A 27995-nucleotide genomic window follows, 5' to 3' on the forward strand; every position below is an offset into this window, starting at 1 on the left:
AGATGTTCTGCGAAGCACTCACTTGGTCTATGCTTCATTTCCCCAATGTAGACTAAATGTGTGAAGTGCAGGTAAACTGCTGCTTCACCTGGAAGGTATGTTTGAGCCCTTGGATACTGAGGAGATAAATGGGCAGGTGTTGCACCTTCGGTTGCAGGGGAAGGTAGCATGGGGCTGTGGGGGGTTTTGGGTGTGAAGAAAGAGTGGACCAGGGTGTCCCAGAAGAAACGATCTCTGTGGAAGGTGGACAAGAGAGGGGAAAGTGTATCTGGTGGTGGCATCTCACTGGAGGTGGTGGAAATGGCGGCTGATGATTTTCTGGATGTGGATGCTGATGGGATGGTAGGAAAGGACAAGAGGAACCCTATTGCTGTTGTGCGAGGGAAGAGAGGGTGTGAGAGCAGAAGTGTAGGTGAACGGTGCTGGGGAATCCTTGGTTGAGGAAGAGGGTAGACATTTCGGAGGCTCCCTTGTTGAAATTGGCCTCTTCGGAACATATGCAACGGAGATGGAGGAACTGGGAGAGTGGAATGGAGTCTTTACAGGAAGCAGGGTGCGAGGAAGTATAGTTCAAGTAGCTGTGGGAGACAGTGGGTTTACAGTGGATATTAGTGGCCTGTTTATCCCTAGAAATGAAAACAGAGATGTCGAGGATGTGAAGGGACGAGTCAAAGATAGACCTGTTGAAAGTGAGGGCAGAGTGGAAATTGGACGCGAAATTGATTTTTTTGGATTCCAGATTAGAAAGGGAAGCAGCAACAATGATATAATTGATGTATCAGAGAAAGTGTTGTGGTTGGGGCCAGCATAAGGCTGGAAGAAGGAATGCTTCACGTATCCCACAAAGAGACTGGCATAACTGGGATGCATGCAAGTACCCGTGGCCACCCTTCTGACCTGAAGAAAATGAAACAAGTTGAGAGAAGTTATTGAAGCCATGGTTCAATGAAAAGTGCAAGAGGGCTTCCAGGAGTAGCAGCAGGCATTCTTAAAAGATGAGGTTCAATCTGGTGAAGGTACAAAACACAACTTGAATGCCAAACAACATTTCAGCAAGTGATAGACAGACCTAACTCATTCCATAACTAATGGGACAGATCTAAGCTCTGTAGTCTGCTACATCCAGACATGGACAATTAAACAAATGATTACAATAGGAAGCTGCACAAATATTCCCACCTTCAATGATGGGAGTGCCCAGCACATCAGTACAAAGTGTAAGGCTGAACCATTTGCAACTATCTTCAGTGAATTCTGCATGGATGATCCATCTTGGCCTCCTCCAGATGCCAGTCTTAAGCCAATTCAATTCAATCTGTGTGATATCAAATAATGTTTGGAGGCACTGGATACTGGGAAAGCCATGGGCCTTGACAACTTCCTACTGAAGATGTGCTCTAAAGCTTCCCATTCCCCTAGCCATGCTATTCCAGTCCAACTACAACAGTGACATCTACTCAATAATGTGGAATATTGCCCAGTATTGTCCCATACACAAAAGGCAGGAGCAGTCCAACCCAACCACTTAGTTTATTCTCGATTGTCAATAAAATGATGAAAGGTTTCATCAACAGTTCTATCAAATAGCTGCTGCTCATTGGAACTCAGTTTGGATTGTGCAAGGGCCACTGAGCTCCTGACCTCATTACAGCATTGGTTTAAACATAGACGGTAAAGCTAAATTCCAGAGGCAATGTAAGAGCTGCACTTGACTGAACATGGCATCTTGGAGTCAATGGGAATCAGGGGAAAACTTTGCTGGTTTGAGTCACACCTAACAAACAAAGGATGATGGTTGTGGTTGTTGAAGGTCAGTCATGTCTGCTCTGGGACATCTCTGCAGGAATTCAGTAGGGTAATGTCCTGGGCCTAACCATCTTCAGCTGCTTCATAAATGACTTCTCTGTATCAGAAGATCAGTAGTATTTGCCAATGATAGCAAAATGTCCAGCACCATTTCTGACTCCTTACATACTGAAGCTGTCCATGTCCATCAGCCATGACACCAAACTCTTCAAAGCAACTCCAACAGCACTCTAGAAGTTTGACACTATCTGGGTCAAAACATACCCCACTTGATTGGCACTACAAACAAAAATGTCCACCATCAATGATCAGGTTTTGCAGTGTGTACCAAGTACACGATACACTGCAGAAAACCACCAAAACAGCATCTTTCAAACCAATGACTGCTACCGCATATAAGGACAACAGCAGTAGACATGTAGGAACACCACCCCCTACAAGTTCTGCTCTAAACCACTCACCATCCTGACTTGGAAATATATTACAGTTTCTTACCTGTCTCTGGCTCAAAATCCTGCAATTCTTTCCCTACTGGTATCACTAAATGGACTGCAACGGTTCAAGAATGCAGTTCACCACCACCTTCTCAAGGGCAAGTATAGGGATAGGCAATAAATGCTGGTCACCCAGCGATGCCCACAGATATGAATGATCTAAAAAAAAATTTTTCTATTTTAAGTCAGGAGCCTGACGATTACATTAAAATGTGGGTTTCCATCCAATATTGTCGAGAACTTCACCATCAGTTAGCTCTTATACTCCCAATACCACAAAGGACCTGCAGCCTGACTGGACCGTCGACCAGGTAGCTGCCGGGAAGGTGAGTCACTGTTTTAAAAACTTACCTTGTGAATAGGCGGAGCGTACGCTGAGCAGGAGCGGACACGGGACTGCTGAGTAAGTGAGGTAATATATTTGTGTGGTTGGTAAGGTAATTAGTTTATTTTTTATTCTTTATTTTTCAACAGTCTCTTTGGGAATTTAGAATAATGGGAACGGAGGTCAGGGCAGTTGAATGTTCCTCCTGCAGAATGTGGGAGGTAAGGGTCACCACTAGTGTCCCTGCTGACTACATCTGCGGGAAGTGCATCCAACTCCAGCTCCTCGAAAACCGTGTTAGGGAACTGGAGCTGGAGCTGGGTGAACTTCGAATCATTCGGGAGGCAGAGGGGGTTATTGAGAGGAGTTACAGGGAGGTAGTCACTCCTCAGGTACAAGAAAAAGGCAGATGGGTTACAGTCAGGGGCCGGAAAGGGAACCAGCAGGCAGTGCAGGGATCCCCTGTGGCCATTCCCCTCAACAATAAGTATACCATTTTGGATACTTTTGGGGGGGACAACTTACCAGGGGAAAGCAGTGGGGCATAGGTCTCTGGCACAGAGTCTGTCCCTGCTGCTCAGAAGGGTAGTGGGAAGAGGAGCAGAGCAGTATTCATTGGGGACTCCATAGTTAGGGGGACAGATAGGAGGTTCTGTGGGGACGAGAGAGACTCGCGGTTGGTGTGTTGCCTCCCAGGTGCCAGGCTTCGTGATGTCTCTGATCGTGTTTTTGGGATCCTTAAGGAGGTGGGGGAACAGCCCCAAGTCATGGTCCACATAGGCACCAACAACATAGGTAGGAAGAGACCTGGGGATTTAAGGCAGAAATTCAGGGAGCTAGGATGGAAACTTAGAGCTAGGACGAACAGAGTTGTTGTCTCTGGTTTGTTGCCCGTGCCAGGTGTTAGTGAGGCGAGGAACAGGGAGAGAGAGGAGTTGAACACGTGGCTACAGGGATGGTGCAGGAGGGAGGGTTTTGGATTCTTGGATAATTGGGGCTTTTTCTGGGGTAGGTGGGACCTCTACAAGCAGGGTGGTCTTCACCTGAACCAGAGGGGTACATATATTCTGGGGGGGAAATTCGCTAAGGCTATTCGGGTGGGTTTAAACTAATTCAGCAGGGGGGTGGGGACCAAAATTGTAGTTCGAGTATAGAAAAGGTTGAGAGTAGGGAGGTCTGAAATAAAGTTTCAGGGATGCAAGATGGCACCGGCAAGCAAGAAGTTGGTTTGAAGTGTGTCTACTTCAATGCCAGGAGCACCCGGAATAAGGTAGGTGAACTTGCAGCATGGGTTGGTACTTGGGACTTCGATGTTGTGGCCATTTCGGAGACATGGATAGAGCAGGGACAGGAATGGTTGTTGCAGGTTCCGGGATTTAGATGTTTCAGTAAGAACAGAGAAGATGGTAAAAGAGGGGGAGGTGTGGCATTGTTGGTCAAGGACAGTATTACACTTGCAGAAAGGATGTTTGGGGACTCGTCAACTGAGGTAGTACGGGCTGAGGTTAGAAACAGGAAAGGAGAGGTCACTCTGTTGGGAGTTTTCTATAGGCCTTGGAATAGTTCCAGATATGTAGAGGAAAGGATAGCAAAGATGATTCTCGATAGGAGTGAGAGAGACAGGGTAGTTGTCATGGGGGACTTCAACTTTCCAAATATTGACTGGGAGCACTATAGTTCGAGTACTGTAGATGGGTCAGTTTTTGTCCAGAGTGTGCAGGAGGGCTTCCTGACACAGTATGTAGACAGGCCAACAAGGGGCAAGGCCACATTAGATTTGGTACTGGGTAATGAGCCTGGCCAGGTGTTAGATTTGGAAGTAGGTGAGCACTTTGGTGATAGCGATCACAATTCTGTTATGTTTACTTTAGTGATGGAAAGGGATAGGTGTATACCACTGGGCAAGAGTTATAGCTGGGGGAAAGGCAATTACGATGAGATTAGACAAGATTTAGGGAGCATAGGATGGGGAAGGAACCTGCAGGGGATTGGCACATTAGAAATGTGGAGCCTATTCAAGGAAAAGCTCCTGTGTGTCCTAGATAAGTATGTACCTGTCAGGCAGGGAGGAAGCTGTAGAGCGCGGGAGCCATGGCTTACGAAGGAAGTGGAATCTCTGGTCAAGAGGAAGAAGAAGGCTTATGTTAGGATGAGATGTGAAGTCTCAGTTAGGGTGCTTGAGGGTGACAAGGTAGCCAGGAAAGACCGAAAGAGAGAGCTCAGAAGAGCCAGGAGGAGACATGAGAAGTTGTTGGCAGATAGGATCAGGGTAAACCCTAAGGCTTTCTATAGGTATTTAAGGAATAAAAGAATGACGAGAGTAAGATTAGGGCCAATCAAGGATAGCAGTGGGAAGTTGTGTGTAGAGTCAGAGGAGATAGGGGAAGCACTAAATGCATATTTTTAGACAGTATTCACTCTAGAAAATGACAATGTTGTCGAGGAAAATACTGAGATACAGGCTACTAGACTAGGGGGGATTGAGGTTCACAAGGAAGAGATATTAGAAATCCTACAGAGTGTGAAAATAGATAAGTCCCCTGGGCTGGATGGGATTTATCCTAGGATCCTCTGGGAAGCCAGGGAGGAAATTGCCGAGCCTTTGGCATTGATCTTTAACTCGTCATTGTCTACAGGAATAGTGCCAGAAGTTTGGAGGATAGCAAAATGTGGTTCCCTGTTCAAGAAGGGGAGTAGAGACATCCCTTGTAATTATAGACCAGTGAGCCTTACTTCAGTTGTTAGTAAAGTGTTGGAAAAGGTTATAAGAGATAGGATTTATAATCATCTAGAAAAGAATAATTTGATTAGGGATAGTCAGCACGGTTTTGTGAAGGGTAGGTCGAGCCTCACAAACCTTATTGAGTTCTTTGAGAAGGTGACCAAACAGGTAGATGAGTGTAAACCAGTTGATGTGGTGTATATGGATTTCAGCAAGGCATTCAATAAGGTTCCCCACAATAGGCTATTGTACAAAATGCGGAGGAATGGGATTGTGGGAGATATAGCAGTTTAGATCAGAAATTGGCTTGCAGAAAGAAGACAGAGGGTGGTGGTTGATGGGAAATGTTCATCCTGGAGTTCAGTTACTAGTGGTGTACCGCAAGGGTTGGTGCTGGGTCCACTGCTGTTTGCCATTTTTATAAACGACCTGGATGAGGGCGCAGAAGGATGGGTTAGTAAATTTGCAGACGACACGAAGGTCGGTGGAGTTGCTGGGCTGAGAGGTGGCAAATGGAGTTTAATGCGGACAAGTGTGAGGTGATGCACTTTGGTAGGAGTAGAATGCAAAGTACAGGGCTTATGGTAAGATTCTTGGTAGTGTAGATGAGCAGAGAGATCTCGGTGTCCATGTACACAGATCCTTGAAAGTTGCCACCCAGGTTGACAGAGCTGTTAAGAAGGCATACAGTGTTTTAGCTTTTATTAATAGAGAGATAGAGTTCCGGAACCATGAGGTTATGCTACAGCTGTACAAAACTCTGGTGTGGCCGCACTTGGAGTATTGTGTACAGTTCTGGTCACCGCATTATAAGAAGGATGTGGAAGCTTTGGAAAAGGTGCAGAGGAGAATTACTAGGATGTTGCCCTGGTATGGAGGGAAGGCCTTACGAGGAAAGGCTGAGGGACTTGAGGCTGTTTTCGTTAGAGAGAAGAAGGTTGAGAGGTGACTTAATTGAGACATATAAGATAATCAGAGGGTTAGATAGGGTGGATAGGGAGAGCCTTTTTCCTAGGATAGTGACGGCGAGCACTAGGGGGCATAGCTTTAAATTGAGGGGTGAAAGATATAGGACAGATGTCAGAGGTAGTTTCTTTACTCAGAGAGTAGTAAGGGTATGGAACGCTTTGCCTACAATGCTAGTAGATTCGCCAACTTTAAGTACATTTAAGTCGTCAATGGACAAGCATATGGACGTACATGGAATAGTGTAGGTTAGATGGGCTTCAGATTGGTATGACAGGTTGGCACAACATCAAGTGCCAAAGGGCCTGTACTATGCTATAATGTTCTATGGATAGTCCCAGTTGGCCTCTAATTGGGGGCCTAATTTGCCTGTTAATTAGCTTATCAAGATATGTGCTGGTCGTTGCAGATAGCTGTTCTGCTACTAACATGGGTGTCCCAAAAATGGTTTGGAGATGGGATGATGCCAGCAAACTGGCTAGTAATGAAATTATATCTCTGACTTGGCTCAGTTCCTGTGTCTTCACAAGGCAACACTCCTGCTTTCAATCGGTTTTGTAAAAAATTTAATTGAATTTTAGTCACATTTTTAAAATTTGTGAAAGAAACAGCTGAATATAAACTGGCTAAAACCCAAGTACAAACATGTACGCTGTGACACCGCCTACTGAGAACAAAATTGCACACCACACCCTGAATGCAATGCATACATAGAAGTATAAATTGACTGACTTAGTCAAAAAGAACTTGAGCTCTGCTGGAAAGAAATACATTTTGACTAAAATTTTTCTCTTGCACTTTTCAGAACAATTCACAAGAATACCAATCCCAGTAGAAAACCAATTGCATGAGAGTGCTGATTGGTTGGTAAGTGGACTCGGATTGGTAGAGGCAATGCCAAGGAGAACACATGTTTTTGTAGGAAATACTCAAATATAAATATACACAGAGCGCATAAACAGTATGAAAACACACAACTAGGAAGAGAAGATGCACATATATGCAATACTCAAATGCAAGTAGAGCAATGCAAATAGCACACAGTGTATACAAAAGGAGGTGTTTACATACATCACTACACCAAGCATAAAAACATGAACACATCAATGTATAAATATGACACAGAGCTGCCCAACTTCAAGATGGAACAAGTGAAATAAACTGAAAGAATGGTGGTGAAGAAATTTTTTGAATATTTTTATTTGTTCATGCGATTTGGGTGTTGCTAGCTAGGTCAGCAGTTATTGCCCATCCCTAATTGCCCAAGGTGGTGTCGAGCAGCCTTATTGAACTGCTGCAGTCCTTGTGGTGTAGGCACACCTATAAAGCTAAGTTCCAGGATTTTGACTTTGTGTCAGTGAAGGAAGAGTGATAGAGTTCCAAGCCAGGACAGTGGAAGGAAACTCGGGTTTGGTGACCCCATGCATTTCTCGCCCTTTTCATTCCAGGTGGCAGAAATCACAAGTTTGAAAGGTGCTATTGGAAAGGTCTTGGTGTGCTGTTGCAACGCATTTTGTGCAAAGACAATTTCTTTTTATTTTTCATTATTTTTGATTGTGTACCAAAAAAGGAGAAGGATTGTTTTAGACCAAGTATTGTAGTCTCTGGGCTGTAAGGGGCAATTGCTTCCTCCATGCTTATTTTAGACTTTGTAGCAGTTTGAAACAGCTGAATAGCTTGCTAGGGTATTTCAGACAGCATTTATGAATCACGTGTAGGACAAAATAGATTTCCTTCCCTAATGAGCCAAATTATTTTTACAACAATTAGCAATGGTTTCATGGTTGCCACTGGAATAGTTTTTTTAACATCAGATTTATTAAAACTAAATTCAAATTTCATTTGTCGAGGTGGATTTCAAACTCGTGTCCTGAAAGCAATAGCCTAGACCTCTAGATTGCTAGTCCAGTGACATTATCACTATGCTGCCACCTCCTTAAGACTTTTTCTGCACTTTTTAGCAGTTAACAATATGCATATTTCAAAAAAGGTTCGGTACTCTAAAAAGCAAATCTTCTCTGTTTCATCTCAATGATGTATGCCAGTTGCAAAACCTTTGCCTTATTTATTTCAAATTCCTTTTTGAACAAGATAAACAATGATCCATGTCAATATTTACTGCGTGTCCTATTCACCAGAATGTAAGTAAAGCACTGAACTGTAGACAATCTTCTCTTCCTTTTTCCTCACTTTCTGCTGCAAGTTTTCCAGTTGCAGTTCTGCATAATATATATTATTCCCGCTGCTCTCATCCTGAAAAATGGGAATGACATACAAACGCATTTATATTTTCTGTTCTCAATTTCTTGAGCACCCATTCCTTATACTAACTGCAAACTTTGAAAACCTGGGCTTGTTACTCTTTTTATCTCACTTTATCTCTTACTTTTTCGACTTTGCTACTCTTGTCACAATTGGGGTTTTACCTTCACCTGAATTTCTGTGTAAATAAAAAAGTTTGTAGTGAGAGAGTTCTCCAGTTGAGCCAAGCAGACAGAGGTGCAACTCCAATTTGTTAATTTTAAAAAATATTTTGACACATTAACAACCATTTCAGTGAGCCAATGGCTTATATCATGGCAACTGTGACAATCAAAATTAGTACCGTCAAACCAATCGGCGTTGGGTCTTTTATAGCTTCAGCTCCCATTCCCCAGTAATTGCAAAGACCTATAACTAGAAATGTTTGAATTCTTCTTACCTACATTATTCTTACATGTCTTTATTGTATCATTTCAGTGTCAGCTCCTGTTGGCAAACCCCTGGCGTCAGTTCCTTCTGGTCATCTGCTGAAAACTATTCCTATGTTTTCCTGGCTTGGCTCTGATCCTCTGCCCTCCATAAACTTTAATTAGTCAAAAACTTGGCTATCCACCATTGACTTAGGGCAGCACAGTGGTTCAGTGCTTAGTTCTGCTGCCTCAAAGTGCTAGGGACCCGGGACCCTGGGTGGCTATCTGTGTGGAGTTCACATATTCTCCCCGTGTCTGCATAGGTTTCCTCTAGGTATTCCAGTTTCCTCCCACAGTTGAGAGATATGCAAATTAGGTGGATTGGCTATGATAAATTGCCCATAATGCCCAGGGATAGAGTCAAAGAAATGTACAGCATGGAAACAGACCCTCTGGTCCAACTTGTGCATGCCGACCAGATATCCTAAATTAATCAATTTGCATTTGGCCCATATCCCTGTAAACCCTTCCTATTCATATACTCATCCAGATGCCTTTTAAATGTAATTGTACCAGCCTCCACCACTTCGTCTGGCAGCAAATTCTGCACACCCACCACCCTCTATGCGTAAAAATTGCCCCTTAGGTCCCCGTTAAATTTTTCCCCTCTCACCCGAAACCTATGCCCTCTAGTTCTGGGCTCCCCTACCCCCGGGAAAAGACCTTGTCTTTTTACCCTAACCATGCCCTTCATGATTTTATAAACCTCTATAAAGGTCACCCCTCAGCCATCGAAGCTCCAGGGAAATTAGTCCCAGCCTATTCAGCCTCTCCCTGTAGCTAAAACCCTCCAACCCTGGCAACATCCTTGAAAATCTTTTCTAAACCCTTTCAAGTTTCACAACATCCTTTCTGTAGCAGGGTGACCAGAATTGCACACAATACTCCAATAGTGGCATAACCAATGTCCTGTACTGCCACAACATGACCTTCCAACTCCTATACTCAATGCACTGACCAAGAAAGGCAAGCATACCAAACGCCTTCTTCACTATCCTGTCCACCTATGACTCCATTTTCAAGGACATATGAACCTGCAATCCAAGATCTCTTTGTTTACTAATACTCCCCAGTATCTTACCATTAAGTATACAAGTCCTGCCCTGATATGCCTTTCCAAAATACCACACCTCATATTTATCTAAATTAAACTCCATTTGCCACTCCTTGGGCCATTGGTCTATCTGATCAAGATCCCATGTACTCTAAAGTAACCTTCTTCGCTGTCCACTACACCTCCAACTTACTAACCATACCTCCTATTTTCATATACATCATGCAGACTAGGTGGGTTAGCCATGGGAAATGTAGGGTTCGGGGATAGGGTAGGCGGTGGGTCTACGTGCGACACTCTTCATAGGGTTGGTGTAGACTAAATGGGCCAAATGGCCTGTGTCCACACTGTAGAGAGTCTATGATACTATGCCTTCTCCTGCCAAGTCAGTCTGCGTTATCTGGCCTGGTGAATATGAACAACACTTTGTCAAATATGTTTACTTGGTGATTGCAGAAGACCCCTGAATAGGCCCAGGCTTTGAACTAGTAACAGATGTAAGATCCTAAATTATGTGTCCACATTGTAAAAAAGTAAGGTTATATTTACGATGCTATCTTGTCTACAATGCAATCTTCGATTACTTGCACAATTTCCATTTTGTTCTTGAGTTCTTCTTCTTCCTCCTATATAAAATAAAAATTATGACAAAGAAGAATATAATTAAATATTTTTAGATGCATTGATGTTTAATGATATATTTATTAACTTATTTTAATTGCACAATTTTCTTGATTTGATTTCCTCACATGTAACAAAACAGAAGTGAGAACTATAACCAATGGATGTGAGTTTGCTCGCTGAGCTGGAAGGTTAGTTTTCAGATGTTTCGTCACTTTTTTTTTAATTTGAAAAAATATACTTTATTCATAAGATGTACAAAAAATAAAACATTTATACACCTACCCAGTCATGCAAGCCTCTCCGGGTTACCCAGGGGGTACGTACGCCAACTAAAAGGAAAAAAATAAACAAAGAAGAAAAAAAAACAAAGCAAAGAAAATACCCCGGCAGTCGTCACCCCGCACAGTCCCCGATGGCCCCCTGACCAGTTGGGGAAGACACCAGCTGGGCCCAGTTACCAGATAGGGCCCTTTTTTCTATTCTGGACGAGGGGTTTCATACCGTGGTCTTTCCCCACCGCGCCTTGGCGGCGGCTGCCCCAAGCTTTAGCGCATCCCTCAGCACGTAGTCCTGGACCTTGGAGAGCGCCAGTCTGCAAGACTTGGTTGGGGTCAGCTCTTTCAGCTGGCAGACCAGCAAGTTGCGGGCAGACCAAAGAGCGTCTTTCACCGCCATGATGGTCCTCCAGGCGCAGTTGATGTTGGTCTCGGTGTGTGTCCCAGGAAACAGCCCGTAGAGCACTGAGTCCCGCGTCACGGAGCTACTCGGGATGAACCTCGATAAATACTACTGCATCCCCCTCCAGACCTCCTGCGCACAGGCACACTCCAGAAGGAGGTGATCGACAGCCTCGTCCCCCCCACAGCTGCCTCGAGGGCAGCGTGCAGTGGTGCAGAGATTCCGGGCATGCATAAAGGATCTCACTGGCAGAGCCCCTCTCACCGCCAGCCAAGCAATGTCCTTGTGCTTGTTTGAAAGTTCTGGTGATGAGGCATTCTGCCAAACAACTTTGGCAGTCTGCGTGGGGAACCACACGACGGGTTCCACCCTCTCCTTTTCCCAAAGGGTCTCGAGGATACTACGTGCTGACCACTGCCTGACGGCCTTGTGGTCAAAGGTGTTTCCCTTCAAAAATTTCTCCACGGGACGGTCCAACTACTCGGAGCGTTCCGCGGCAACGAGGCCAGGCCCATCCTTCGCAACACCAGGGACAGGTAGAACCTGAGTAAGTAGTGACACTTGGTGTTTGCGTACTGAGGATCTACGCACAGCTTGATGCAGCCGCACACAAAGGTAGCTGTCAGGGCGAGGGTGGCGTTCGGTACGCCCTTTCCCCCATTTTCCAGGTCTTTGTACATGGTGTCCCTGTGGGCTCAGAAACCATAACCACTCTCCCCTACATCAAAGACAATTCCGAAATGACTGCCAGACTACTCGGACCTCTTGGCATCAGGGTAGCCCACAAACCCACCAACACACTAAAACAGCAGCTAATGAACTTAAAAGACCCTATACAGACAACAAATAAAACGAACGTCATCTACAAAATACCTTGCAAGAACTGTGACAAACACTACATTGGACAAACAGGCAGAAAGCTAGCCACCAGGATACATGAACATCAACTAGCCACAAAACGACATGACCCACTATCACTCGTATCCTTACATACAGATAAGGAAGGACACCACTTTGATTGGGACAACACATCCATCCTAGGACAAGCCAAACAGAGACACGCACGAGAATTCCTAGAAGCATGGCATTCCAACTGGAATTCCATCAACAAACACATTGATTTGGAGCCAATCTACCATCCCCTGAGAAAAAGAACAGGAAATGACATCACCAACCCAAGGAAACTTAACCAGATAAATAGAAAGCGGGACATAACACCAGCGCTTCGTCGGAAGCTCACTGATGATGTTACCTAGAATGGTGACTGATTGTCTGGGAACAAACCTTCAAGCTCGGTGAACCAGCTTACATCCGGAACAAAATAAAGACCCACTCTTTTGCGGACCGAGAGGAGAAGAGCGCTGTGTTGGAGGTGGAAGGAAGACGTCGGGTTGGCTGTGCACCCTTGCAACCAGTGGATCTTAATGCTGGCTTCGGCCTAACGCTGGTTCAGGGGAGCAGCCAACCTGCAACGATGGCTGCAGCAAGTGCTCGTGCCCCAGGTCAGGGGGTCCGGAACACCATCCGTGTTTCCGTGAAGAAGGTGGATGAAGGTGCACCTGTGGACCGCACCTTCTTCGTGAAGAGGGTCCTGTTGGACTGTTGCAGGTTCGCTGCTGCGGACATTTACTGCCTGCAGGATTTCCCCAGAGGAGGTTTCTATGATGTAACCTCAGGAGTGCCAAGCTTTGCGAGCGCTTCCTGGAGGTTTTCAAGGAGAAAGGGGGTGAAGGCCCCCTCTCTGTACTGACCGCTGTTCCGCTGTTTGTGATGCCAGTGCAAAGGAGCCGTATGGTGACTGTACACATGTACAACCTGCATGTGCCAGCAGTTGATGTCCTGACCTTCCTTGGAAGGTACGTGAAGGTGGAAGGGGACCTAACTGACATCATGGACCCCTTTGGCCTCTGGGCCAGTAAGAGGCAGGTCAACGTGACGCTGAGGATGGGCACGGACGGGAACGTCGTACACCCACCGTCCAGCTTCGCGATCGGCAGGAGCAAGGGCTACCTGACCTACGCCGGGCAACCTAAAGTCTGCCATGCCTGTGGTAGGTCAGGTCACGTGGCGGCCGACTGCAAAGCCACCATCTGCAGGAACTGCAGGGAGGAGGGACACCTTGCAAAGGATTGCCCACAAGAAAAAAGCTGCAACTTTTGCGGGGAAGCGGGCCACCTCTATAGGGCATGCCCGCGGCAGGGGACCACCTACGCCCAGGTCGCCGGCAGGGGCAATGCGGGGCCAGCCCCCCCGGGAGGAGAGGAAGGCACCAGGGCCCTGCAAGGACCCCACTAATGTGCAGGATGGCCAGGTCATGCAGGAGGGCCCAGCCCCGCAGGATGGGCCCGAGGCCAGCGAAGCGTCCCTCCAGGCTCCGCTCCCCCCTGACAACCCGGAGTCGATGGAGGCAGCAACAGGCGACCCAGGGGAGTGGACGACAGTCCGGAAAGCGAGGATGAAGGCGCGTCGGCGGGCCCAGGAACCACAACCATCAGGCGGGAAGAGGCAGCTACAGGGGGGCTATAAGAGCTCCTCTGACAAGGGGGATTCGGAGAGGGCCTGCCCGAAGCAGAAGTTAAAGATCTCCAGGGAGAAGGAAAGCAGCACCCCACTTCCAGGTGACGGAGGCATCCTGATGCTCCCTCCAACACCCAGTCACATGCCGCTGGGGCACTGGAGGGCCCCCTGGAACTTCCAGGTGGGAAGAAGGAAACAGCGCGTCCCCAGCCTGACCCAGAGCCGGACTCTCCTGCCTCCATACCCCTGACGGGGGGATGCCACCCGGAAGGCAGCACAGACGGTTTCCTGAGCCCAGAGAGCGTCCAGCAGTTAGCCCGGGTAATGGGTATGAAGGGACAGATGGAGGGGCTGGACCTTGGACTTGGGGCGGGTACTGCGGTCACTGCCCACAATGGGGGTACGAGTTGCGAGCATTAATGTGCGCAGCGTCAAGTCCACCGCAAGATGTGTGTCCACGTTGGCCTACCTGACCACCGTCAAGGCGGACCTCCTGTTTCTGCAGGAGTGCGGGATACCGCACCTCAGCAGGTACGGGAAATGGTCCGGCGCCTGGACCCGTGGGCCTTCGATCTGGTCGGGGGGTAACAACTGTCGCTCCTCGGCCTGGCTATTCTGCTGCGGCGGCGTGACTTCACCATCTCTCAAGTTCAGGAGGTGGTGTGGGGGCACCTCCTAGTGGCTGACATCACCTACAGGAACGGTCCCCTGAGGCTGATCAACGTGTACGCCCCAGCGGTACGGAGTGAGCGATTGGCCGTCCTGCAGCGGCTTCCACCCCTGCTGGCTACGTCCAGGCCGGTCATCCTAGGCGGAGACTTCAACTGCATCATCGATGCAAATAGAAGATCCGGCGTGGGGACAGCGGGTGGGGGGAGTCAAATGGACGTCACGTCCAGATTCCTAATGGGCACGGTGAAGGACGCCAAGCTGCTCGACGTCTTCAGCACCCCTGCAGACGGAGTGCAGCGCAGGTACACTTGGTCGCGGCCAGATGGGTCTATTCGCTCAAGGATAGACTTCCTGTTTGTGTCACAGGTGTTCTCGGTCAGGTCCACCGGCATCGAGCCGGTGTTCTTGTCTGACCACTGCCTCCTGCTGGCTGACTGACACTTACAGGATGACCAGCCGGCCGGCAAGGGGACGTGGAAGCTCAACACGACTCTGTTGACCCCAGAGAACGTTGAGGAGCTTAAGAGGGAGTACGCCGGTTGGAGAACCTTGAAACCCCTCTTTGAGTCTCCAGGCAACTGGTGGGAGATGGTGAAGGAGACATCAAGAGGTTCTTTGTCATCAAGGGTGTTCGGAAGGCAAGAGAGAGGCAGGGAAAGCTGTCGCGACTCCAGAAAAGGGTGCAGAACCTGCTCCTTCTGCAGTTGATGGCGGTCAATGTCACGGAGGACCTCTGCGAGGTGAGGGGCCAGCAAGCCTCGCTCTTCGCTGCGGAGGCCTCCAGGATAATCTTCCGATCCAGGGTCTGCTCCGTGGAGCAGGACGAGACGTGCTCGCGTTTCTTCTTTCAGAAGGTGCACAAAGAGATCTCTGTGCTTAGCCGGCTGAAGGAGGATGACGGCTTGGTGACGTCGTCTCAGCCCGACATTTTGAAGATCAGCAGATCCTTCTATGCTGGACTGTACAACACGAAGCCCATGGACAGCACGGCCTCCGAGTCATTCCTGTCGTCTATCATGGAGGTCTTAGACAACGGCACGAGGGAGTGGCTGGACCGGCCGATATCCCTGGATGAGTTGACCAGAGCCCTCAAGTCCTTGGAGAGGAATAAGACTCCCGGGAGTGACGGCTTACTGGTCGAGCTGTATTCCGCTCTGTGGGACCTGGTTGGCCAGGACCTGCTGGAGGTGTACGATAGTGCGCATTGGGCAGGGGAAATGTGCAAGTCCATGAGGAAGGGCATCATCACCCTCATTTACAAGAGGAAGGGGGAGAGGGAAGAAATTAAGAATTGGTGTCCCAATTCACTATTGAACGTGGACTACAAAATCCTGGCCAAGGTCATAGCCAACCGGGTCAGGTCTGTCCTGGAGTCAGTGATTCACCCTGACCAAACCTGTGCTTTGCTGGGCAGGAAGATCGCTGACAGCAATGCAGTCATCAGGGATACAATCGCCTACGTGCAGGACAGGCGGGTGGACACCTGCCTCGTCAGCCTGACCAGGAGAAGGCCTTCGACAGGGTCTCTCATGCTTACATGAGGGACGTCCTCTCCAAATTGGGGTTCGGGGAGGGCATCTGCAATTGGATCCGGCTGCTCTACACCAACATCGTTAGCGCAGTCTCGATCAACGGGTGGGAATCGGACAGTTTTCCCGTCAGATCTGGAGTCAGGCAGGGCTGCCCGCTCTCTCCTGCCTTGTTCGTGTGCTGTGTGGAGCCCTTCGCCGCATCCATCAGGAAGGACATGAGCCTGAAGGGTGTGACTATCCCAGGCAGCGGAGGCCTTCAGGTCAAGACCTCCCTGTACACGGACGACGTCGCCGTCTTCTGCACCGATCGTCCGTCGGTGAGTAGGCTGTTGGACATCTGCGGCCAGTTGGAACAAGCCTCGGGTGCCAAAGTCAATAGGGGTAAGAGCGAGGTCATGTTCTTCGGGAACTGGGACGACCGCTCCTTCATCCCCTTCTCCGTCAGGACAGACTACCTGAAGGTGCTGGGTGTTTGGTTCGGTGGAGCTGGGGCGTGCACTAAGACTTGGGAGGAGCGTATCACCAAACTGAAGCAGAAGCTGGGCAGGTGGACGCTCCGGTCCCCTTCCGTTGCAGGTAAGAACCTGGTTGTCAGGTGCGAGGGGCTTTCGGTACTGTTGTATGGACGCAGGCCTGGCCTATTCCCTGGACCTGCGCCGCTGCGGTCACCCGGGCCTTCATTTGGGGGTTGAGGATGGACCGGGTCTGCAGGGACACCATGTACAAAGACCTGGAAAATGGGGGAAAGGGCGTACCGAACGCCACCCTCTCCCTGATGGCTACCTTTGTGTGTGGCTGCATCAAGCTGTGCGTAGATCCTCAGTACGCAAATACCAAGTGTCACTACTTACTGAGGTTCTACCTGTCCCCGGTGTTGCGAAGGATGGGCCTGGCCTCGCTGCCGCGGAACGCTCCGAGTATTTGGACCGTTCCGTACCAGCTGTCCTTCGTGGAGAAATTTTTGAAAGGAAACACCTTTGACCACAAGGCCGTCAGGCAGTGGTCAGCACGTAGTATCCTCAAGACCCTTCGGGAAAAGGAGAGGGTGGATCCCGTCGTGTGGTTCCCCACACAGACTGCCAAAGTCGTTTGGCAGAATGCCTCATCGCCAGAACTTTCAAACAAGCACAAGGACATTGATTAGCTGGCGGTGAGAGGGGCTCTGCCAGTGAGATCCTTTATGCATGCCCGGAATCTCTGCGCCACGCACGCCGCCCTCGAGGTGGCTGCGGGGGGGACGAGTCTGTCGATCACCTCCTTGAGTGTGCCTATGTGCAGGAGGTCTGGAGGGGGATGCAGTGGTATTTGTCGAGGTTCGTCCCGAGCAGCTCTGTGACGCGGGACTCCGTGCTCTACGGGCTGTTTCCCGGGACACACATTGAGACCAACATCAACTGCGCCTGGAGGACCATCATTGCGGTGAAAGACGCTCTTTGGTCTGCCCGCAACTTGCTGGTCTGCCAGCTGAAAGAACTGACCCCAACCGAGTGTTGCAGACTGGCGCACTTCAAGGTCCAGGACTACGTGCTGAGGGACGTGCTAAAGCTTGGGGCAGCCGCTACCAAGGCGCGGTGGGGAAAGACCACGGTATGAAACCCCTCGTCCAGAATAGTAAAAAGAGCCTTATTTGGTAACTGGACCCAGCTGGCGCCTTCCCCAACTGGTCAGGAGGCCAACAGGGACTGTGCAGGGTGACGACTGCCGGGGTAGGTTTTTTGCTTTGCTTTTTTTTCTTCTTTGTTTGTTTTTTTCCTTTAGTTGTTGTACGTACCCCCTGGGTAACCCGGAGAGGCTTGCATGACTGGGTAGGTGTATAAGTATGTTTTTTTTTGTACATCTTATGAATAAAGTATATTTTTTCAAATAAAAAAAAGGTGACGAAACGTCTGAAAACTAACCTTCCAGCTCAGCGAGCAAACTCACATCCAGAACCTCAACCTGAGCTACAAATCATCTCAAAACACGCTAACTATAACCAATATTAAGGCAGAAATGGCTCAGGACACTTTCTCTTTCAAGCATATCCTAAAATACGACGGGCAAAAACCATAGGGAAAACCCTAAATAAAGCATTTACAAATGTGCATGAAGAAAATCATATATTTGCTTAATACAATTAATTAAAGTTGGTTACAAATTGTGAGAGCACAAGTTAATGTTAACAAAAAGGAAGCTGGAAACAAATATTTGCGATTTATTAATCTCATTCATAACAGAATGATTTAAACACAAATGAAAAGTGTCTTTTGAATTATCAGTTGAGGACCATTGGTAGCCCAATCAACCAATTAACTTTGAAACACTAAACAATTTAGTTGTTACATCTGAAAATCTGATTTGAACTAGACACCATTACTGAGTTGTAATAATTAAGCATTTCGTTCAGAAAGTGGAGGGGCAAACTCGAGTGTTATTGGAGAAGGAACACGTGGTACCCACCAATGCTCTTGATGCCTTTAGGAAGAGATGGGTACCACACAGGATACAATACTTTACTTCCCCCTCCAAATCCATTTTGATTTAGAGATAGTAGGAACTGCAGATGCTGGAAAATCTGACATAACAAGGTGTAGAGCTGGATGAACACAGCAGGCCAAGCAGCATCAGAGGAGCAGGACCCATTTCTGCAGAAGCATCTCAGCCCGAAACGTCAGCCTTCCTGCTCCTCTGATGCTGCTTGGCCTGCTGTGTTCATCTAGCTCTGCACCTTGTTATCTCCATTTTGACTTAGTCCCCTTCTCTTCCTAACACCACCCCCTTCACATTTTAATATCTACGTTGTCTTGTGGTGCAAAGGTAGTATCCCTCCCACTTGGCCAGAAAGTACAGATTTAATTCCCATCTGCCCCAAAGGTGCATCTTAATGTCCAGACTGTTTGGTTAAAATGTTTAGTTAAGAAAACACAGTTAATGCCTCTCTAGGTCAGCAGATTCGTATTATCAACAAATGGAAAAGGAGTGTTGGTGATTTGTGGTGCTTGTGAAACTAACAAATTAAAGAAAAAGTGACTTATTAAAAAAAGTTGACTTTTGGGTCCTGTTTCACTGGTTTACTTACTGACTAGCCAGAAAGTCCCTCATTACACAAGCAACGGGATCATTGAAACAGGTAGATTGTACAACTGCAGTGCATCCTGAACCTTCCTCACAATCTGTGCTGTCTCTTAAGTACATTTGCATGCCTTTCCACTTTGCAAAGATGTATGGTTTTGTAAAGGCTGCTGTTGCACACTGTCCACCTCAACTCCTACGTGCGCTTCATAGACACACCTGGTGTGCTTATTTGGTACCAGGTGGCTGTGATCCCTAGTTGAGAACTCTGTACATGGGAATCCTCCCACTTTCCATCAGTGACCTAGAGGGTATTGCACACAGCAATCCCATATATCCACAAATTGAGACAGTTCACGGCCTAACTGTTTATTTTGCAGCACTGTGGAGTCCGTGGACAATGTTTTTGTTCGTTGTACAATCTTTTGTTTTGGTTTTGATTTTGATTTTGATTGCACCCCAGCCCTACACTCCTGCTCTTTGGGCATCTGGTGCGGAGGAGTGTGGGAAGATCAGATGACTTCCTTGTGGGTCTGTTCCTGGGCCTGACCAGGCTGGCTGTAGTAGGCAGCAGGCTATGTTGGGGATCATCAGTCAACTGTCTGCTCCTCTTCCACAGCTATATTTGTGCCTGAGTGTCATTGGAGAAGGAGCACATGGTGTCCATCCATGCTGTTGATGCCTTTGGAGAGAGGTGGGCACTGCAGGGGTTACAGTGCTTTCCCCCCCCACCCCCAACTCCATTTTAATTTAGTCCATTTCTGTTCTTCCTACACCCCACTCTGCCTCTCTCATTTGATGGTTTGTGTTGCCCATAATGGGTTTTGCTTGTAAACACTCAGTTAGATAGGTGGGTGTTTTTACTGGTGGTGGTTGCTAGTTTAAAGAAAAGCAAAAAAACCAGTCACAGTGATTTCCATGGTGGAAGGATGTTCTATTGGTGTGATTGCACTTCTGGGTAGAACCAAAATCTTAAGCAAGTTGTGTAGCAAGCCTGTCAACTTTGATGGACTCATGACCTCCCCCTGCAGGAAGCTCTCAAACCACAAGCAGAAGTGTTGAACTGAACTTACATTTAATTCAGGGAGTTCAGCAACACCACTGTCTAAAGGGTTGCTAATTCAAGATACTTACTTTGATTAAAATTATAACTGTTAATATTATTTAAATACTGTTACAGTGGTCATGATAACCAAGTTTAAAGGATTTTTAAAAAAAAAAACAAAATAGTGTGCTCCTTATGAACACATTGTAATTTGGTTTTGTTGCCTCCAGGCCCAAAGTAGAATCACAGATGACATCTTAAATGCTCATGATCAGATATTATTAAATTATATCATTTTAAACATTGATGCATTGGTGTTTAGCACAACTGGCACAGACTCTCTTTATATCATGGGAAATTAAGATGATATATGTGTATTCCTTTCACATCAAGTATAAATCATAAAAAGAAAACACTGACTTCAATTCTAGTTAACTATTTAGAGTTAAACATTCAGAGAAATGTCAGATGATGACAATGGCTGTCGTTGTATATTAGCTATTATTGATCAAAATGAAAGTAACTCATTAGCAGTTTTTTGGACTGGGCAAGTTAATTTTATCTCCTGATCACTCTCTGATAAATATTTAAAATGGAATATAACAAAGATCTCTTAAAAGTATACTAAGTAACTACATTCCTAAATAAGTGACTAATGAATAAACATTGTACCCAAGCAATGAGACATCATTTATGAGTGTATGTAGAGGCAGTGCTTGGATTCAGAAAGGTGGAATCAAACCAGATTCAAATATAAGCTTAACTTATGAAGACAGCTTATAGAAAATCTGCTCTTTTAGAAGAAAGGCAATTGAGGAACTGGCACAATCCTGGACTTTGAACAAGTAAAAGGAATGCATAAGGTAATTTTAGACAGATGCTTTGTACAAATAAGAGAGGTACACCTAGCATGGGAAATGTAAAACTTCAGGCATTTTATTGATAATTAAGATAATATTTTATATCACCAGTTAAATGATTGAATAAAAATAAGACTAATGGGATGTTGGTAGATAGCTGGTTCTAGAGGAAAGAGGTGTAAGAATTGTGGTTGCATTATCAGAGTTTCATAACAGATTACATTCCTCATGGAATAAACTATATCGTTTGCTGGACAGCTGCTTACCATGTATGTATTTAATGAGTAAAAGCACAAGAAGAACACTACATGCTATTCCACCACAAATGGAAAGTAAAATGAATGACAGCATCCAAAGATGTCCATTACGATCTGCAAAATATGGATTGTAGACTCACAATGTGCAGAATTATGCAGACAATCTGCTAAAACTCAAATTGAATTTAGATTAAAAAAAACTGTAGATGCTGCAAGTCTGAAACAAACAAGACAAATTTCCGGGGAAACTCAGCAGGTCTGATAGCTTCCATGGAGAAAACAGAGTTAACATTGAGTCCAGAGACCCTTCTTCAGAAACGAGTTTGTCTGAAACAGAAGGGGTTTGGTTGGATCAGTTGACTGGACAGCTGATTTGGGATGCAGAGTAACACCAACAGCATTGGTTCAATTCCAGGTCTAGTCAGGATTTTTATGAAGGACTTTCCTCCTCAATCTCTCACCTTGCTTGAGGTATGGTGATCCTCAGGGTAAACCACTATCAGTTACCTCTCTCTCTCATGAGAGAACAGGCCTATCACCTAGTAGCATAATGACAACTTTACCTTCTATGTGTATATATGATGAAGAAAGGCAGAGGCTTTTCAGCCCCAGCAATGATTCTTTTGGCACTGCACTACTTACAAGTTCTCCTCTTAAAACCACTCCTTTTTATGCCTTCCAATAGTTAGCCAATTCTCTATCCTTGGTAATATTCTTGCCCCAACACCATGCATCATCTAATTCACCCAATGCAAATGAAGCAGTATTTCTGCTACGTATTGAAAGAAAAATGCCACAGATACATATTCTGAAGAGTTTGATAATATTACACCTTACCTTCACCTCTTGGGTGTACATGAATGAGGATAGTACGGTTTATCTTGAATTGTGAAGCAGGATGCTGAATCATACAAGTGAATTCATTTGAGTTATTACAGTTTTCAGTGGAGATGTTAACAATGGCCATGTAGTTGTATGTTCCATCAGGGTTAGATGTCTGGATTTCGTTGGTGAGCTGGTTGATGAGACAGGTTGTTTGGAACATCATTGTAATAGTGTTTGGATAAAAATTGTGTGCTGAACAGTTGATTGTAGCTGAAGGTGAAGATGTTTCTTTAGAAGATGCAAATAGCCAAAGAGAAGGAGGAGCTAGTTATGAAAAGGAGGGCAGAGGATTGGTTAATAATAGAATCAGATTAATGTCAGCTCAATGTGCAATTGAACCATCCAGACTTCCAAAGCTATTGAAACAACCTGATGTGATCTTGAACAGATATCTAAACATAAAGAAGGAATGTTTTTAGTAATAAATCACTTTCTAGATGGTGTCAAATATTTATGTATTTCCATTTTCACTCAATCTCAATTTTAGTTTTTCACCAGTCTGGTAATTGCACCTTAACTCTTTACATGAAATCTTTTCCTTCCTGACTTTACCTTCCTTTTGGTCCATCAACTCCATTCTCACCATCGCAACCCTATCCCATCTACGTTGATGTTTTAGATCTGTTAGACCTGCCATTATCTGTTAAATATTTTCAGACATTTTTCAGCCTAAATCCCATTCTAGCATCGGATGCGATTTGCTCAATTTTCCATTTGCTTAACCGCTCTCATTTCTGTCACGCTCTCTTGCCTCTGTCCCATTTATTCTACATTGCCCCTACAATTACTGCTGGCGCCTTGCTGTTTTATTTTCTCCCACTTCTTATCAGTATTTTAAAAGTACGTTCCTTCATCCTATTACGAGAATTGAATAAGCAAGGGATGCACCACTCATGAACAAACTAACAACATCATCACCAGCAAACCAATCATGTCAGCTTGCACTGGATTCCCAACAGGTTTGACCTAAGTGGACTCGCCGAGCCTGTACGCACGGATTCGGAACCAGGGGAGAAATTCGAGATTCTTACGAAAGGGCGGCTCCCCAATTCGTGCCGGGTTAATCCTGCAGGAAGCAGAGTCAAATGGATGACTCGCCCAGCATCGACTGGTACATCAGTAAATACCTATTTGAAGTCAAGTTGCTGATGCCACTGGGGTCGTTCAGGGGCTCCTCTCCAACTCTCCTTTTTACTATTAGAGTGGCTTTTGTTTGAACTTAGAAAAATACTTGGTTAATACGCATCTTAATTTAGCAAAGAATTACTACACATGTTAAGAACATGATAGGCACAGTATGCACAGTAGAACATAGAACATTACAGCACAGTACAGGCCCTTCGGCCCTCGATGTTGTGCCGACCTGTCATACCGATCTCAAGCCCATCTAACCTACACTATTCCATGTACGTCCATATGCTTGTCCAATGAAGACTTAAATGTACCTAAAGTTGGCCAATCTACTACCATTGCAGGCAAAGCGTTCCATTCCCTTACTACTCGGAGTAAAGAAACTATCTCTGACATCTGTCCTATATCTTTCACCCCTCAATTTAAAGCTATGCCCCCTCGTGCTCACTGTCACCATCCTAGGCAAAAGGCTCTCCCTATCCACCATATCTAACCCTCTGATTATCTTATATGTCTCAATTAAGTCACCTCTCAACCTTCTCTCTAACGAAAACAGCCTCAAGTCCCTCAGCCTTTCCTCGTAAGGCCTTCCCTCCATACCAAGCAACATCCTAGTATTTCTCCTCTGCACCTTTTCCAAAGCTTCCACATCCTTCTTATAATGTGGTGACCAGAACTGTACACAATACTCCAAGTGCGGCCGCACCAGAGTTTTGTACAGCTTCACCGGAACCAAGAGGTTATGGAACTCAATCCCTCTATTAATAAAAGCTAAAACACTGTACGCCTTCTTAACAGCCCTGTCAACCTGGGTGGCATGTTTCAAGGATCTGTGTACATGGACACCGAGATCTCTCTGCTCATCTACACTGCTAAGAGTCTTACCATTAGCCCTGTACTTTGCCTTCTGGTTACTCTTACCAAAGTGCATCACCTCACACTTGTCTGCATTAAACTCCATTTGCCACCTCTCAGCCCAGCTCTGCAGCTTATCTATGTCTCTCTGCAACCTACAGCATCCTTCATCACTATCCACAACTCCACCGACCTTAGTGTCGTCTGCAAATTTACTAACCCATCCTTCTATGTCCTCATCCAGGTCATTTATAAAAATGACAAACAGCAGTGGACCCAACACCGACCCTTGCAGTACACCACTAGTAACTGGTCTCGAGGATGAACATTTCCCATCAACTATCACCCTCTGTCTTCTTTCAGCAAGCCAATTTCCGATCCAAACTGCTATATCTCCCACAATTCCATTCCTCCGCATTTTGTACAATAGCCTATTGTGGGGAACCTTATTGAATGCCTTGCTGAAATCCATATACACCACATCACCCGGTTTACTCTCATCTACCTATTTGGTCACCATCTCAAAGAACTCAATAAGCTTTGTGAGGCACGACCTTCCCTTCACAAAACCATGCTGACATAAAAGACCAGGATATAGTATCGATTGCTAGTGAAGTAGCTGCTAATGGCAGGAGGCGATTTCGAGTTGTTGTCCGGGACAGATTCTGATTTCAAGTGGCTAGTGTGTCTGGTACCCTGCAGATATTTTCTTTTCACGGATAATTATAAAATTTTACGAGTCATCTTGATAAAATAGACCACTTATGAAAATTGTTGCTGTTTTCCCCTTTTTCAATATTCTGCAAAAAGAAAAGAAATTAGCTTATTTCAAGGATATACCTGACTCTGAAAAAAAAAATCAAACGTCTGCAGGTGCAGTTACACTTGAAACGTTAACTTGTCACTTCTTCGACAGATGAGGTCCCTGATCTGCTTCGTCTTTCCAATGTTTTCTCAAATAAGTAGGCTTCACTAATAAGTCAAGGAAATAGCATTTAATTATTGTAAATACAACGTGTACCGTGTGCTCAGAGGGATTACCAGCGAAGGATCAAAAACTTGTCAAAAAGAAGTGGTTTTAAATATATTAGTTAAGATATTTCTTTTAAAGAGAGAATTGAGGTGAAACCTAAGACAGAATCGTCAACTCATATATAATTATCAAATAAAAATAGCAGGAGCATTTCATAAATATTTCATGTTTGTCTTTCCCAAACTGAGGCCAAAGTGAATGTTACTCAAATGAGCAGTTGAGGTGAATTAGCCATTCTACATTCCTCGTGGTGTCCAGGGATGTGTAGGTTAGGTGGAGTAGGCATGGGAAATGCAGAGTTACAAGGATGGAGTGGACCTGGATGGGATGCTGTTCGAAGGGTCGGTGTGGATTCGATTAGCCGAATAGCCTGCTTCCACACTGTAGGGACTCTATGACGGCTTATTAGAATAACCAAATTTATTTCACTAGTCCAAGTTGAGAAATAGAGAACTTCTAAACCTTTAAGAGGAGATCTTTGCTCCAATTACTCCTTATGCATGGAAGGAAAATTATGTATTTTGATTATTTATAGGATAATTTGTTATTACAGTTTGAATTTTTCTCATTACTTCACTTGCATTAATTTTGTTAAAGTTAGCTCATTGGGAAAAGTATGATCTCTTTTAGGTGGAATAAGTGGAAATTTAATCTATATATTATGATTTGTGGCTGATACCTGTCCGTATCACAGCATTGAGATTCCAAAATTTGGTCAATAATTACCTCCCCTCCCTGCCTCGTTCCGTGACAAACTCGCACATTACTGCGACGAAAATAGAAACTCGTTTTCTAGCTGCCATCGTTGATGTGACTATTGCGTTGCTGTTTACTTTTGTTAGTCTCTCTCTTGATTCCTTTTCCTATTATTATTTTCCCTCCATCGTTTCTGAAAATGCTTTACCGTTTGCTGAAGTACAGCACCCGCTCCTGTGAATGTTCTTCATGTTCGACCTTGGAAACTGAAAATCCCAGGTTTGCTCGACCACGGAGACCAGGATCCTTCTGCCTTCTCAGCGTTTTTAATGTAGATTTCTATCTGGAATTCTTGCAATGCGTTGAGGGTGAGAACATTCCAAACCCTGAATCAAATGTAACAATTCTACCATCATCTACAATTAGCTAACTCCATAGACTGGCGATCAAACTTGAAGCGTCTCATCTTTATGGCATATTCATTGCAGCTAAAGTTTTCACCAATTTCCTAAGGCATATTAAGGATAAAAATATAGCATCGTTACCTGTTACACTCAGCATTGTTCCTTTGCCAATTCTTTTAACGCTTGGTGGAGGCGCGACCTGAAACATCTCACAGTAGTATTGTCCGGTGTCATTGACTTGAACATCAGCAATCGTTAAAGTGAATGCTCTCTCAACTAAGTCATGCTTTGCATAATATCGATAATGAGTCACTTGGGGTACACTGGTCGTTAGGTTCGCAATGATCTTTGGAGGTGCTTGCTCAATATTACGGAAAACCCACCATGCTTCGAATCTTCGTAGATCTGGTACTGAGTGGAAACAATTTATCGAGATCAGGCCTCCCTTTTCGACCAAAAGATGACCAGGCTGTTGTAAATCTCGCTGTCCATCTTGACAAAAAAGTTAAATTTGTGCATTATTAGCAATGGATGTGAATATATGAAACGCCTGAGCTAAAGTCGTAGGAATGGTTAACTCAATTAATTCCTTCGTTTAAATAGAAGAAAAAACGTTTTTTTCTGTATTAACAGCAATGCGCCTTATGTTTCTCACACAAAATATTTCATACATTTTCACCTTGTTGGGCTATAATTTTGAAGATGTTCCAACAGGTGTTCAACAAAAAAATGAGAAATTTAGTACATGGTGTTAAGAGGTCATTAAAGTACAGAGATGGTCACGAATTTCCCGATTGCGTACTAATGTAAGAACATCACTGGTAATGAAAGTGTAAGCGGCATACTTACAAAATACTTAGCAACATAATATAGAATGAAAGGTATTACTGTCTGTAACAATCTTGCTAACTGAGCATATTATGCCATTTTAGTTACACTAAACAATACTGTATGAAAAGTGAATTGAGGTGCATCGACGTCTAGTTTACGAACGGCACATGAACAAGTGATTTAAGCGTTAGTGGATCAAGTGTTTTGTTTTGCGTTAATCACCAAATTTTTGATGGGTACAATGCTTATTTTGGCAAGTTTAAATACGTTTTCCACAGATGTTAGTTAGTTATTAGCACAAAGGCAGTTTAGTATGCTGCGCAATTAAATCAAACATTGGCACTTAAAACCGCGTGGTAGTTCAGTTAAATATCAGTAGAAACAAAGTCAGATATATGTAAATACATTAAATGCTGCTGATGTAGGCGATTTTGAAATGCTATTTTAGACCGAAATAGAATGATAACTAAAACCTCAGCTGAGAAATAAATCATATCTAACTCACAACCCATTAGCTTATTTAAATTATAGACAATTGACTCAGATCATTACTGGCAATTCGCTATAAATGTCACACTTTGATAGTTATCTACAACTCTAACTTCAAATTTAATGCCTATCCAATTTCAACAAGCACTTCATTTAAATAAGTACCTGTAAATGGTAATAGCAGTTGTAGGAAAGTGTAGACAATTATCATGTCGCACATAGGTGAAGTTCCTAGTCAGAGATCACCAACCAAACCGACTGCATCACGTGCAAACCTTAATAACGCTAATCCAGTTCAGTCTATTTCTTGAATAGCATGAAGTAACCTACAAAGGA

The 27995-nt window shown here is 45.2% G+C and overlaps 2 protein-coding genes across 3 annotated transcripts in view; one reads left to right on the forward strand and one right to left on the reverse strand.

Moving 5' to 3' along the window:
- Positions 1–6944: 6944 nt before the first annotated feature.
- LOC125463211 (immunoglobulin kappa light chain-like) lies at positions 6945–27990 on the reverse strand. Its single transcript, XM_059654516.1, has 6 exons — positions 27825–27990; positions 26481–26831; positions 22173–22484; positions 11006–11052; positions 10649–10725; positions 6945–8566 (listed from the first exon to the last, which is right to left on the reverse strand). The coding sequence occupies exons 1-6, from the start codon at positions 27877–27879 to the stop codon at positions 8500–8502; spliced, it is 909 nt and encodes a 302-aa protein (XP_059510499.1). The 5' UTR covers positions 27880–27990; the 3' UTR covers positions 6945–8499.
- The window catches only part of LOC125463210 (peroxisomal succinyl-coenzyme A thioesterase-like), a 78801-nt gene continuing 71721 nt past the window's right edge, over positions 20916–27995 (forward strand). For both annotated transcript variants that reach the window (XM_048554145.2, XM_048554143.2), the window contains exon 1: positions 20916–21081. Coding sequence is in view for 1 of the 2 variants with exons in the window: in XM_048554143.2 (XP_048410100.1) it covers positions 21073–21081 (9 nt within the window). In the remaining variant the exon portion in view is untranslated. The remainder of the gene's footprint in view (positions 21082–27995) is intronic.

This window comes from Stegostoma tigrinum, chromosome 25 (genome assembly GCF_030684315.1).
Source record: "Stegostoma tigrinum isolate sSteTig4 chromosome 25, sSteTig4.hap1, whole genome shotgun sequence".
NCBI classification, from domain to species: Eukaryota; Metazoa; Chordata; class Chondrichthyes; order Orectolobiformes; family Stegostomatidae; genus Stegostoma; species Stegostoma tigrinum.